This window comes from Cricetulus griseus, chromosome 2 (assembly GCF_003668045.3).
Source record: "Cricetulus griseus strain 17A/GY chromosome 2, alternate assembly CriGri-PICRH-1.0, whole genome shotgun sequence".
NCBI lineage: Eukaryota > Metazoa > Chordata > Mammalia > Rodentia > Cricetidae > Cricetulus > Cricetulus griseus.
In genome coordinates, this window is record NC_048595.1 from 108,881,174 (window position 1) to 108,896,449 (window position 15,276).

The following is a 15,276-nucleotide window of genomic DNA, read 5'->3' on the forward strand; positions in this document are numbered from 1 at the left end:
TTCCAGTGAAGCTACATCAAGCCAAAACAGTCTTACATCAAAACATTACAAACATTACAAACAACAAAACATTTTGTTGTTATCTCCAGGCCATTAAAACTTAGTATTAGTATTGACAAAGAATAAGAGCTTGTTTGCAGAATGTGGGTTAGGTATAACCCACATGTGCCATTTCAGTCACCATGGCACAAAGAGGTGGTATTGGATCCAATAGCTACCTATGACAAAAGGAATAATGTTCTTTTAGAACTTGGGGGGCTTGGTTTGTTGGGGAGGCAAACATGACTAGAGAAAAATGAGACATGAAAATGATTTCTAGGGGCTGGTGGGATGGCTCAGTCAGTAATCACTCTGGCCTTGCCAGCATGAAGACCTGAGTTGGACTCCCAGAATCCACGTAGAGATACTAAATGTGGTGTTACGTGCTGGGGAGGCAGAGGCAGAAGGATGCCTGGGCTCCATGGGCCAGCCAGTATAGCCTAATTTGTGGGCTCCAGCACTGTGAGAGACTGTCAGAGGAGGTAGACAGCATTCCTGCAGATAGCCCAGAAGGTGTCCTCTGGTCTCTGCATACATCCACACCCATGCCTAATACGTGTCTTTGCATGCATATGAACACACATACACACACATATAAAATATATTTTTCTCCAGAAAGAAACCAAACCTAGGCCAGTGAGATGGTTCAGCAGATGGGGCTGCTGAAGACCCTTGAGTTGGATCCCAAGAACACACATGATGGAAAAAGCCAACTTCCACGAGTGGTCCTCCATCTCCACCGTACTATCCCAAAATCCTAAATAAATGTTAAAGAAAGACAGACACACAGACACAGACACAGACACACACACACACACACACACACACACACACACACACACACACAGTGGGGGAGGGAGGGGAGAGAGAGAGAGAGAGAGAGAGAGAGAGAGACCCTTTTGACAGAGGGCTGAAATCTGGCAGCTGCTAAGATTCCGTTCCTGCTCTGCAGTGAACCTCACTTTCTCAAGCTATTTTCATTTCATTAAACCCAGCAGACAGGACTCTGATGTATAAGTGAAGTTCATCTGCCAACTCCCATCGAGAACAAATCCAGCTGAGGTTGTTGCGTGGGATTTCAGAGCATCCTCAGGATGCTGCCCTGGCTGCATCTGTCGTCCAGTGGCAGCCTCTGTCTCACTGACCTTCAGTGAGCCTTCTCACGAGCACTGCCCTGGGACAGTTGGCTGGCCTTGCCTGGCTACATGACAGCAGACAGCAGGTACTCCAGCAATGCCCGGCAGAGCCAGGAGCATGAAGGCCAGATGCTCAGAAGGTGCTCAGCCCACCAAGCTCAGCCAAGGCAGATAGGATAAATGGATGTGGGTGCAAACAAAGAACCCCAGGAAAGAAGAGGAGCCCCCTCTTGCCCCACCCCGAGCACACATCTCATACCTCCGAAGCCAGGCCTCATGCTGAAATCATGGTCATCTATCCTGAGCAGCTGCTCTGACTTGGTGAGAGGTGACTTGGTTATGTCGGAGCTTCGTTTCAGAATTGGGCTGCCAAAGAAGGAAAAGTAGGTTGATCAAACACGCTAACCAAGCCTGGTCGGAACCATAGCTGTCTGCATTCTTCCTGCTCTTGCCAGGTTTCGTAGAGTGTGCTTTCTCTTCTAAGAGCCATTCAGTTGCACCTTTCCCTTTTCCAACTTCTGGAAAAGGAAACTGACGTGGAAGTTCAAGATTCCAGCCCCCAGCCACATGGAGGGGCTTCTCAAACAGCGATGCCAGACCCCCTCTGCCTCCCACATCCTGATCAGCATCTGGGAGCTGTTTTTTTGTTTTGTTTTGTAAGGGGCTGGAAACTGGTATTTTTTAAAGTTTTCCAAGGCTGGGGGTGTAGCTCAGTGATGGGATGTTTACCAGCATAGGCACAGCGCTGGGTTCCATCGCTAGAACTGGAGGGAAAAGGAACTCAGTGATTTCACGAAAAATCAATGCTGACACCTGCCGAAGCTGGTCTGAATGCTAAGCCAGACTTCTGACTGAGGAGAAGCAAATGTGTATGGCTGAGCCTCACTGCCTTGACTTTCTGTGGTCACTCTGTGGAAGGTGAACACCCTCACACTGTGTTTCCAGGGAAAGTGCTTCTAGATTGCTTGTAGGGACACTTACCTGTTTTTGACTTGTTATCTGTTTTTCCTAAACATGTGGTGTGGTTTCAGTGTTTCACAATCTCCTCTCTCTCTCCCCCCCCTCTCTAGCCTCTCCCTCCCCCTTTCTCTATCCCACCCCTCTCACTTTCATGCAGGTAGGGGCTGGAGAAATGGATCAGCAGTAAAGAGCACTGGCTGCTCTTCCACAGGACCCAAGTTCTATTCCCAGCACCCGTATGACCGATCATAAAACTCCAGTCCGGAGGGGATCTGACACCCTCTTCCGGCCTCCACAGGCACTGCATGCACATGGTGCACAGACATAAATTCAGAGAAAGCACCCATACACATAAAATATTTTTTTAAATATTTTTAAACATAAAATAATTTTTTAAAAAATTAAACATGCAGTTAATTCTACTGACCTACCCCTCACCCAAGAGAAACTTGTCTTATTGCTTCCTTGACTAGACAGTCTGTCACAGAAATATGGAAGTACTAATATATAGTATTATTTTCTCTCCGTATAAAGTTAATGTTATATGATTGCTTCTTCATCTTGCTTCTCCCTCATTTGGTAATACACCTTGGGTTTTCCCACATGGGAGTCCTCCATGCCTCTTATTCTACCGCATAGTGCCTCCCACAACCAACATACTAGTTGCTCTGGGCCCTCTGTCCCTACAGTGACACTTGAAATTCTTCATTGCTTAATAGAGTAGTCCTAGGGACTCTCATTAGTAACTAACACCCTTTCCAGATGATGCTGATGCCAGGCTGGATCCTCTCTGAGAGACCTCCCCATATGTCCTTTCCCCAGTACAGATAGATGCTCAACACTTGATAGGGGCTCATTAGACCTAGATTCCTGCTGCACAAGCCCTTGTGTGTCTGATTCAGGGGTCTGGGCCAAGGTCACTGAAAGACAGGAGAGGACACCTGAGAGCCCCGCTTATGCGTTATGTCAGGTATATCATCCTCCTATCTGCTGCCTCCCAGGGGCTTGCTCTACCCAGCTCTCAGCCCTCACTATCTTCTTCCCTGGAAGAACTCTAGTGTTCAGGAGAAAACACAGGGCAGGGGTCAGGAGACTAGGGCTCTTTCCTCCCTTCAGAGTCTGGCTGATTTAGGCCGTTAGGCAACTGGCTTATTCCCTGAAAGCCATTTTTCCCAATGGGAGGAAGGCTTTGAGTGGACTGTGGTGTGTGCAGGTTGAATGGGACATGTAGGGAACTAGCATAGCACACACTTGCTGAGCAGAGGCAGGAGCTGGGCATGGACAAGAAAGCCAAGCTCTTCCTGGTCCTGTCGGGGAGGGCTGAAAATCACTGTAGTTGTGAGCTCAATGTTACCATGGGCCATACCTGCCTTGCTTGTTGGCATCGTCGTGTGCTCCTCGTCTCTGTCTCTGAGGTCTGCTGTGGAAACAAAAAATAAAGATGTTCCAGAGACTGTCCAGTGACTCAGATCGTCAAAGCACCCTGGCCTCTGTGCACACTTCAGATCTAGCCAGAATCAAATGGGGGCGGGGAGGGAAGAAGGCTCAACGTATTAATCCGGTCTGATGAGCATTTCCCAAGTACTCACAGCAACAGGGAACGAGGATTAATTATTTAGAAGGCCTGATTTACAGAGATCTGACTTAACCACACCCCCACTGCATGCATGTGCATATACACATTTACTTACACATTCATGCACAGGCACACAGTAATATACATACTCATACACACATATACATACTAATACACACCTGCACCCTCACACATTCATGCACTCACACACTTACACATTCACATCCATATACACACATACTCTTAAACACACATTCATGCACACTCTCAAACATGTACACACATGCACGCACACAGACACATGCATACACATACACATATTTGTGCATGTACACACACTCATACATGCACTCATGTGCACCCAGCCTTGAAACTGAGCCTGAAGAGTTAGTTGCACATTCTAACTTGGATCCACTATGAAACTGTGGCCAGTGAATTATGCCCTCCTGGGTGTACTTGCCTCTGGCTGGGGATTCGGCCAAATGGGCACAGAAGGGAGTGAAGCAGAGAGCGAGGCTGGAGCATCTATTGCTTATTTGTTCCTTCTACAGAGCTGGTAACTAGCTATGCCCTGTGCCTCTGTCTAGGGCAGACATGGCATCCTGTTGTTCCTCATCCTAGGGAACATCAACATGCCTGTTTTCATGCCTTGAAACCTGCCCACATCTCTGTGAGGAGTGCTTGTTTTTGATTGGTTAAGCCTTCTGACAGTAATGCTATTTCCCCAAGAGGACTCCACTGGTGACAGGAACAGGGATTATGTCATCCATAGCACAGTGAAGCAGGCTAGGCATGAGCTTGGCATGAGAGGGATGGGAATTGGGAAATATGGGTGGGGGAGGGGATCACCAAGGGCAGAGTCCTGTGCATGTCCAGCACAGGGCAGGGCTGGCCGCAGGGGACTCAGCACAGAGAAAGGACGAAGTGCCCTGCACATGAAAAAGAGCACATGAGAGAGACAAAATCGACTGAGCAAGGAGGTTGGAATAGAAAACGAGTTGTCCTGTTTGAACTTTACCCTCGGGCCAGCCAGCAATACAACCACTCACCAACCAACAGGATTGTAAAGCTCTGAGGTACCTTTGCAAAGCTTAGACTGTAGCCTAGAGGTCACAGAGAAAGGTCTCTGATGTCTTTTCCATTGTCCTTAATATTTGAAAGCAAAATTTCTTGTTAATATACAATATAACAAACTGGAAAGTAGAGCAAACATAAAGCAGATAAAAGTCACACAGAAAATGACTCTGGCATTTCTACACACATTCTTAACAGAGCCAGGGAAGGCGAGTAGATGGCTACTTGCTTAGGTTATGATATAACTAGCATGGAACATTTTCAATACTTTTTTACCAGCTACTGACATTCTGGCTATTAAAATTAAGCATAACATGAGACAAGAAATATAAACAACTGGCACAGCTTGAGTAATCACTTTTGGCTGGGCACTGTTCATATTTTATGAATATTTTATAATTAATTCATCAGTTCTCACAGAGCTTTGTCAGCAGACCTCCCCATTAGCTCCAATTCACATGTGTGATAACCAAGACAAATAATGGGAACTCAAGCAGCTTTTAAAGCCACAGAGCTAGGCACTGGGCTGGTGATCTGGATTCAGGGGTTGGAAGAAGTGTTGGCCACATTATCTTTCTGGATGATCTCCTTCTCTCTGCTAGACTTTGGGTTGGTCTCCACACTTATTTGTTTACTGTTCCAGCCAAGGTCTCTCACTGAACCTTGCATACTTGGCTGCCATGTCCAGCTTTTTATGTGGGGGCTAGAACTCTTTAACTGAGCCCTCTCCTAGGCTCAGGAATTAGGAGTGGAAGATGTGTGTCACTTCTGTCATGAGGAAGTTAGCAGGGGCCTTGTGAAAACGTGGAGCTCACCAAGTGTTGACTGAATGAACTCCCAGAGGATATGAAGAAGCATTGACATCCCCAAGATGGTGCCAGGTTGACAAATGTGGTGTATTTGAACTGAACAGGACATGGCACTTTTTGAATACTTGTCTTCATTTTGATGGAGTAAGAAGTCCTAGCCAGTGGGATGCCTGGGTCTGCTTTTTGTTCTATAGCAGTTTGTGTGGAGGGTGTTTTCCTTCAACAGTTCTCTAATTCCCCTATGGGGGTGGGGACTGTGAAGACAGAAGGCTGCACTTGTACAATTTGGTTCACTTTGCTGTCCATATTGCTTCAGAGAGGAGAGAGAGCTTTGTTTTGACAAGGAAACAAGGAGTGGCCAATGAAAGAAATCTTTTATGAAGCCCAGAACCTCCAATACTACCTGTAATTCTTTCTTTTCTTCACCACCCTCACCTGTATGTCTAACACTTACTCCCTTGGTAGAAGTGTATTTACTCAAAAGGGAGACTTTTTCTCAAGTGCATAAGGCCCAGAATAGGACAACCAGGGTCACAGCGCCCAGCTAGATCTGGCTGACCCTCCAATTTAAAATCCTGCTCCCTGTTCTGTGCTCTCCATCCCCACCACCTTACAAACTGATTCACATGGTTCTTGACAAGGGGCATCACGCTCTCCTTCCTGTGACTTGCCTTTCTGCTCTAGCCATCACACTGACACCGTGGAATGAAAAGCAGACACTCAATTTCACAGTGTAAACCTTTCACCTTCAATGTCAAATTGTAGTCAAACTTCTTCGTCAGAACCATTGACTCCCCAATAATGACACAGAGACTTATTATTAAGTATGAAAGCTTGACTGGTGGCTTAGGCTTGTTTCTAAATAGCTCTTAGAACTTAAACTTACACATTTCTTTTAATCTATGTTCTTTTACATAGATTGGTTCCTTTTACTTTGTAAAGCCCATGTTGCTTGTTCTCTGCATCCTGGTGTCTTGGCTATTGGCCATTCAGCTTTTTATTAAACCAGTCAGAGTGATACATCTTCATAGTGTACAAAAAGATTATTCTACAATATCAAATCCATAGAAGTTGGGCAATAGGCTCATAGTAACTTACTGCCCATTGCCAGCTCACTGAATTTCACAATAGTTGAAGTACATATTGGTCCATACAATCCTGACAACAACCAGGAAGTGACTGTGCTGGTTGGTGTTTTGTAAACTTGACACAGACTGAGAGTCATCTGGGAAGAGGAACTTCAACTGAGAAATGGCTCCATCAGACTGCCTGAAGGAAGTCTGTAGGGCATTTTCTTGGTTAATGATTGCTATGGGAGGGCTCAGCTCACTGTGGGTGATGTCACCCCTGGACAGGCTGAATAAGGGAGCAAGTTTAGGGACTGGAGGGTTTCTCAGCAGTTAAGAGTGCTTGTTACTCTTCTAGAGGACCTAGGCTGAGTTCCCAGCACCTACATGGTAGCTCACAAGCATCTATATCCTCCAGCCTCAGCAAGCCTCAGGCACACATGTGGTACTCATATATGCATGTAGGCAAAACATTCATACTTATGAAATAATACAACAAACTTTACATTTTTAAAAAACAAAATCTGAGCAAGCTATGAGGAGCAAGCCAGCATGCAATGTCCTCCATGGTCTCAGCTTCAGTTCCTGCCAGGATTTCCCTTCATAATAGACTGTAAGATGAAAGAAACATTTCTCCAAGTTTCTTTTGGTCATTTATCACAGTAACAGAAAGCAAAGCAAGACAGTGATAGATGATCCATTCTGCTGTACAGAAGAAACAGACTGGACGCTGCCAAATGACTCTTCCAAGGTCTTTGGTAAGTTCGTAGCTTTGCCAAGTCTCAAATCCAGCCCTTCTTATGATTTGGAGACTCTCCATCCATTTGGAGGTTGAGATTGATTCCTATTGCCTAGGACAATTACACCTGCATCATGCTAAACAGGGGCTCCTCAAGGACAGCCAAGGCTCTATCATGCCTGCAGGCATGTGGACTCTAGCTAAGACAATAAATGTTGTGGCGTCCACACCATGACTAAGCCAGAGTATTGGGTGAAAGCCTAAAAAACCAAGCCGTCCAGTTGCTTGTGCTAAGAGAATGTGTGTGCAACACAATGGAAAAACCCCAGGTGTAAGAGCTAGTGTTTTTGATGCCAGTGGGGCAAGGCCCTGTCTGTAATCCAGGACTAGAAAACAGGATGCAACTGTGGTTTTCAACTCACAGAGACCCTGTGGGGACTGGGGCCCAACATCTCTTCCAACAAATGCATTCTGGAGGAGGGAGCCGGTGCTGAGACAGTTGTTTTATTCATGTGCCTAGAGAAGCTTTGTGAGAAGGTGACAGTTAAAGAGACATAATGTGGATGAGAGGACATATGGTATTCAGGCAAAGGCACAGAGTGGACAAAGGCCATGAGGTGGGGAGTACTCATTATTCTCAAGGAACAGCCAGTGGGCCAGCCTGATCATACTGGGGCAGAACACAGAGCAGGGGCCAAACATCTGGGTTACTCCATGACTCTATCAGGTCAACCAAGCCCCTTCCCTGGCCCCTAGTTGGGGTGTCTGGCTACCAAGGTAGCTATTGAGCATTGGTCTTGGGTACAGTTCCTGGAAGGAGTGATGTAGGGCAACAGGAACTAGACCTTGAACCCCAGTTTTTCTGACCTGACAAGTGTCTGCTTAGCTGTGAGGGGACTGGGAACTTGTACAGATGTGGAATCTATAATCCCAACACTCAGGAGGTCAAGGCAGGCGGGTTGGTGTGAGTGCAAGCTCGGCCTGAGCTGCATAGAAAGATCTTGTCTCTGTCCCCTTCTCCCACACAAATAAAAGAAGGAATGAATTGGGATTCAGGGCATCACTGAGGGTGTTGGCATCTGTTGTAGGAGTATTGCTGGAGGTGAGAGGCACTTGAAGCTCTCTGTCTGCTGTCTGAGGCCATGTTGGAAGGGTCAGTCACCTGCCAGAGTGTACCTGAACCTGCCAGTTTCCCTGTGTATTCCATTCTTATATTGTGAGGATTGGATGTGGTGTGTCCTGGAGTGTCCTGGAGCTTATGCATCTTCCACATGATGAGTATTTTGTATTTTCCTTCAAGTCTAAATAGTTCGTCTCCTTTGATTCCTTACTAAGTGATTTTGATACCTAATAATCTACTTCTTGAGTTATGTATTGCCTTAGTCACTGTTCTATTGCTGAAGAGACATGATAACTAAGGCAACTCTTAAAAAGAAAGCATTTGAATGGGGGCTTTCTTTTCATTTCAGAGGCCTTAACCATTATCATCATGGCAAAGAGCATGGCGGCAGATAGGTGTGGTGCTGGAGAAGTAGCTGAGAGCTACATTCTGATCCATATGCAGAGAGAGAGAGAGAGAGAGAGAGAGAGAGAGAGAGAGAGAGAGAGACTGGGGCTGGGATGGGCTTTAGAAGCCTCAAAGTCCAGTGTCAGTGACACACTTCCTCCAACAAGGCCACACTCCTAATCCTTCTAATCCTTTCAAATAGTGTCAGTCCCTGATGACTATTCAAATATATAAGTCTATGTAGTCATTCTTTAGACCACTACATTCCAATCCCTGGTCCCCATAGACTGGCAGGCGTATCATAATGCAAAATGCAAACCGTCCAGTTTCAAAAGTGCCCATAGTCTACTACAGTCTCAATACTTTAAAAGTCCAAAGTTCAGGTTGGAGAGATGGCTCAGAGGTTAAGAGCACCAACTGCTCTTCCAGAGGTCCTGAGTTCAATTCCCAGCACCCACATGGTACCCTCTTCTGGTGTGCAGATATACATGGAAGCAGAATGTTGTATACATAATAAATAAATAAATCTTAAAAAACAAGTCCAAAGTTGAACGTTTCTTCTGAGACTCATGACAGTCTCTGTGTAACCCCTGGTATCATCAAAGTCAAAGGGCAGATTACATAGAATATATATTACCACTCGAAAATGCAGCATAGTGAAGAAATACTGGACCAAAGCAAGACCTAAATCCAGCAGAGCAAACTCCTAACTCTGTATCTCCGTGTCTGAGTTCAAAAAGCTCTTCAGGTCTCCAACTCTGTTCAGCTTGCTGACAACAGCGCACTTCTTTCTCTTGGACTGGTTCTATACCCAGTCTGTAGTTTTCCTTGGCAGGAATCCCACAACTCTGATATCTCCAATATATTGGGATCTCCAAGGCAACACAGGCTTCACTTTCACAGCTTCATGCAATGGCCTCTCTGGGCTTCCATGTAGGGACATCCCTGACAGGAGAGAGATTCCATAATACCATAATACTTTTCTTGTATTCTTGATTCTAAAGCCAGAACCATGTGGCTGAAGCTGCCAAGTTCTACTGTTTGCTAGGGCTGGAACATGGCCCCCTCTTTCAATTACACCTGCATCAGCTTTCTGTTGGTACCAGTTTCCCTCACTTCTTAAGTTTTTCTTTGATTTCTTTTTACAAGTTGGAAGCTTAGCTGGGTGGGTCTTGCCCTAGGCCACCACTCCCTTTACTTCATTTAGCATCAGGTTTTTCTTTAAACATTTTATCTCCTTGAGCACTGGATTTAGTTCCATTATACTTCAATGTTTGTGAGAAGTATTTTTTGAGATGTGATTAACCTCTAGATCAGTAGATATCAGGTAGATGGATCTCATTCAATCAGTGGAAGTTATTTAAAACTAAAGCCTTCCAACCAAGAGTAATTAGGCTTTCAGATTTCTTTTGTAACTCAAGACTACAACATCAGCAACTGCAGTTTAGGCTCGACAGCCTCATAAGTTAGTTCATTCATTCATTCATTCATTTGCTCATTCATTTGTTCTTTCCTCTTTCTATTTTATAACATTGGGTTGCCTTATTTTCTAGCCCAGACTAGCCTCAAATTTGCCATGTAGCCCAGGCTATGCAAGAATCATAAAAATTTTCCCACCCCAGCTTCCCAGTTGCTGGAATTACAGGTGTGTACTACCATGCCCATCTACCACAAATTTCTGAAAGGCAACTTCTTTTTTAATTAATTTGTATTTATCCCTTTTTTTATATATGAGTGTTTTGCCAGCCTGTATGTATGTGCATGAAGTTTGCACCTGGTGCCTGTAGAGTTTAGAAGAGAGAGTCAAATCTCTGGAAACCGGAGTTATGGATGGTTGTGAGCACCATGTGGGTACTTGGAACCAAACCTAGACAATAAGTGCTGAGTCATCTCTCCAGCCCCTGAACTTTTAAAAATAAATTTCTCCCTTTTCCATGGATGGGTGAATGAGCAGAGTGAGAGACAGAGATAGATTCATAGCTATCCATACTGTTTCCATGAAGGTTCATGGCTGTCTTTGCATGTGACCACTCTGAACTTTGAGGTCTGCACATGGAAAGTAGGTTTGCACTGAGGTTGGACTAAAAGGTAGCCTGGTGTTGGCTGCACTTGTCTGTTGCTCTGTCTTGTCTTGGAGTCATTGGATCAAGCCATCTGTCTGCCACTGTCATTGATAACTGTACCCAAGAATCTGGTGGGGCCCTAACACAAAGACCTAACTCATTATCCTTCCTTAGGAAGTACACATTGAGAATGTTTTTGTTTGTCTGTGCCTCAGGCAGAGTCTCGACCCAGGCCATTCCTGTTGTGTAGGTACATGTCTGAATATAAGTTCCTTCTCCTTCCTTCTGGAAGACACCACTTCTACATTTAAAGTTTTAGTGTTCCCCTCACACACCTGTTCTCTCTGACAGAAGTTTCAGATTACATTTCCCCCAGTTCCCTTAGAAAGGCCTTTCTTCTGCACAGCTGTATCTCCACTACCCACACTGCAACTTTTGTTAGGTATTTTCATCTTTCAAAAACTACTTTATATGTATGAATGTCTGCATGTATGTATGTGTACAACATGTGTGCCTGGTGCCCACAGAGGTCAAAAAAGGACATCAGACCTGGAACTAAACTTACAGTTGGTTGTGAGCTACCATGTTGGTGCTAGGAACTAAACTTGGGTCCTCTACAAGAGCAGCAAAGTACTCTTAGCCACTGAGCCATCTCTCCAGGTCCAGCAGTTACATCTTATTCACTCTGTTTGTGTGACTTTAAATAGGTGGGATCATCACTAAATGAGTGAAGTTCCCACAGCTGATTAAATGCATTAGGCATTAGAAACATAAAACAGGAATGTGTTTGTCATGGACAGAGCCTATAGTACCGTGCTGTCACCGCTGAGTTCTCCACCTGGTTCCAGTCCCACCCCTGCCCCAGGGACTGAAATGGTGAGCTATAGACTTCTCTACCTAACCACTGACATCTGCTCTTTGAAGGTATTAAAGGCAGGTGCTCCTGTATCCTATATCACTTCTCAGTCTTCTACCTGACTGATTCTAGTCTTGGTATAAACTGACCCTGCTGACCATTCTGTCCTTGGGAAACCATTGACACCTCTCCAGGATGCTTCCTAGTCTGAGGCCCCCAGAGGGCTCAGCCTCCCTAATAGTAACATAGAAGCTGAATGGCCACTTAGTAACTGCTATAACAACAAGTGAAAGTCATCAAATGGTTTTTAGTGTCCTTGACACCTCTCTACTCTCTGTACTTACTTCTCTGGTCCTTAGTTCCACTCCCTTTACAGTCTCCTCAAATCTCTTCTTCCTTTTGTGTAAGTGTGTGCAGCTGGGGGTCAGTACTGAGCAGTAACCCAGGGGTTTATGTATGCTAAGAAAGCATTTTGTCAATAAACTACCCCCCCTAGTTCCCCCACCTCCACCCCCAGACAAGGTCTCATGAAGCACAGGCTGACCTCAAACTCATTACCAAGCTAAAGATGACCCATCTCCCAAGTACCGGGATTATAGGTGTGTGCCACCACACCTGGTCCCAAACCCCTCTTTCACTAAGTTGTCCACACTGACTTTGAATTTGCTATGTAGCCCACCCTTGAACTTGTGATCCTCCTGCTTCAGCCTCCCAAGTAGCTGGGACTAGAAGCCTATGTGCTGTACCTACTTCCTCTGTCTTCTTAAATGTTCCTCTTCTTCCATCTTTGTTCCTGCTCTTATTTCATGCTGTTTTTTTCTCTCTCTGGATCTCTTGACTACTGCTATGTTTAAAACTCCTGGTTAATGGAAAGGTTACTGGAAACCCACTGCTGGTGATGCAATAAGCCAATCAGATGGAATTAATAAATCCAGATTTAATCTGAGCAAAGCATTCCTGGATGACCCCAGGGGAACAGAAAACCAGGAACCTCAGGATGAATCCAGAGGTGGGGGCTTTTAATGTCCTGGGGGGGGGGTGGAGCTGCCAATGGCAGGCTTTTTAGGGGCGGAGTCTGGACTGAGATTGACTCCAGGGGAGGGCTAGCCCTTGGCACCTTGAGGCCAGTGTTTGGAACTGGCTACCAAACAACAACTACTGCCCAAAAGGATACCCTTTGAATCCACATTTTCAGTCCAGTTCTCCCAGAGCTGCCCACCTCTCCCTGAAAATATACAGGTGTCTCTCCATATCCTTTAAGTGATCCAGGGTCACGTGTTCTTCTTCACTGGGCTCCTCTCCCTGCCCTCCTACCCCTGACATGACCACTCTCCCAGACAAGCAACCCAAATGCCTGCTGCGCATTCCCCTGAAACTGCTTTCTTATCCTAATGCCATGCAAATCCTGGCAATTCTAAAATGCCCCGGGCTTCATCTCCCCAGCCCTGCTCATTCCACTATTATCCTGACTATTTCTTCCCTGTTCCAGGTGTGACCTCTGTTTATTTTCTGTTCCCTTCCTACCCATCCACCATATTTCCTGGTGTGCAAGCAAGTCTGGTCTCTCCGAGATGGAATTCTACTGAAGCTAGCTGTGTTTCTTTGCCTTTGGAGCAAGTGCAGGTTTTAGCATGGCAAGAAGATATGTAACTAGGGGCTCTAGCTCATGCAACAGAGCCTGGTGTGGCATCCCCAGGGCCTGTATAGTACTCACATCTTCCCAGTCTTCCACGGAAGAGAGGAAGGACAGTAGGTATCAGTCCATTCTAGAGACTTTGTCCAGTGCCCTACATGATACATGAAGGCGAGTCACATTTGGATATGCCTTCAGAGAGATTTTTGGAATGTGGGTGAAAGTTCAGGCTACATAAACACAAAACTTAACTTGAAGGATGGGATAGAAATTGGATCCACTTTCTGTTTTTAAAGAAATGTAGTCAAATCTACCTAGAGTGTGTGTGTGTGTGTGTGTGTGTGTGTGTGTGTGTGTGTGTGTCACAGGCACACACATGTGTACATGTGGAGGTCAGAGGACAACTTGAGGAGTTATTTTTCTCCATTTACTTTGTAGGACCCAGGGATGGAACTCAGCTCTTCAGGGTCAGCAGAAGGCACTACCCACTCAAACATCTCAGGCCCATACCTAGTGTTCTAAGTGTCTGCATGCTAGTTGAACCCGGACACTTTCTATTTTATTTATCTGTTGTTCTTGTTTTGAGATAGGTCTCACTATTTGTTCTGGCTGTCTGGAACTCACTCTGTAGACCAGGCTGGCCTCAAACTCACTGAGGAGGCCTTCCTCTGACTCCTCAGTGCTGTGATTGAAGGCGTATGCTACCACACCTGTCTGATCCAGGACACTTTCAAGAGTCTATCCTAACTAAATAACCATTATAATATTTGTAATAATAGGAGTTAGAGAAATGACTCAGTGGTTAAGAACATTGGCTGCTCTTACAGGGAATCCAAGTTCAGTTCCCAGTGGTTCCCAGCACCCATATGGTAACTCATGAACTTCAATACCTTCTCTGAGCTCTCTGGATAGTGTATACATGTGGTGCCCATACGAACATACAGATAAAACACTTGTATACATAAAATAAGAATCAATAAATCTTTTTAAATAGATTTGTAATAATAAAGAGGAAGAAACTAAATGTTAATACATAAAGGAAAATGCTTGCATGGTGGTATATAATGCATATTATACATTATTATGCAGCTAAACAAATATATATATATATATATATATATATATATAAAATCATACTAAATATAATAAGGCAACAAAAATATATTCACAGACTAAAAAATTGCCATGAGTGTCTTCCATAATAAAAAATGAGAAAGTTCAAAAAGTAACTTTTAAAAAGAAAGTTTATTTCACTCTCCAGGAATAAGGTAAATATGAACACTCATGATCTCTGTTCAGCAATAATAGAACTTGTTCTTGCTAGAGCAACTGGTGCTTGATGATAACATGATCCTATAGCCTCAGAGTCTACTCAAAACTTAGGAAAAATAGGTAGGTAGATAGGTAGGTAGATGATAGATAGATAGATAGATAGATAGATAGATAGATAGATAGAGTAAAGCTAGAGGACACAAAAAAGCATGTTTCTAAACACTAGCAATGAGCTGTCCAAAAGAAAGGTCAATAAAACAGTCCCTTTCTAATAGCTACAGAGAATAAAATACTTATGAATAGGTGCCACTGAGTAACAGAGGCCCTGAAAACACACACTAGGGAAATGACAGTCTGTTCCATTAAGAGTTAGGGAAACTGGATATCCACATGCAGAGGATGGACTGGACTCTTATCTCATACCCAATACAAGAATGAACTCAAAATGGGCTGAAGACTTAAGTGTAAGGCATGAAACTATGAAACTACTAGTAGACAGCAAGGAGAACCCTATGCTGTTGAGTCGGTGACAGTATTTCAGATGT

General features: G+C 44.7%; 1 protein-coding gene across 3 annotated transcripts in view; it reads right to left on the reverse strand.

The window, feature by feature from the left end:
- Positions 1 to 15,276, reverse strand: part of Gabrr1 (gamma-aminobutyric acid type A receptor subunit rho1) — a 32,787-nt gene that overhangs the window by 14,657 nt on the left and 2,854 nt on the right. The window contains exons 2-3 of one of the 3 annotated variants that reach the window (XM_027403419.2): positions 3,502 to 3,552; positions 1,435 to 1,541 (exon numbers count right to left, since the gene is read on the reverse strand). In XM_027403419.2, the coding sequence (XP_027259220.2) occupies positions 1,435 to 1,541; positions 3,502 to 3,552 (158 nt within the window). Of the gene's footprint in view, positions 1 to 1,434; positions 1,542 to 3,501; positions 3,556 to 15,276 lie in introns of all 3 variants that reach the window. The other 2 variants (XM_035439937.1, XM_035439938.1) reach the window with 2 other exon arrangements.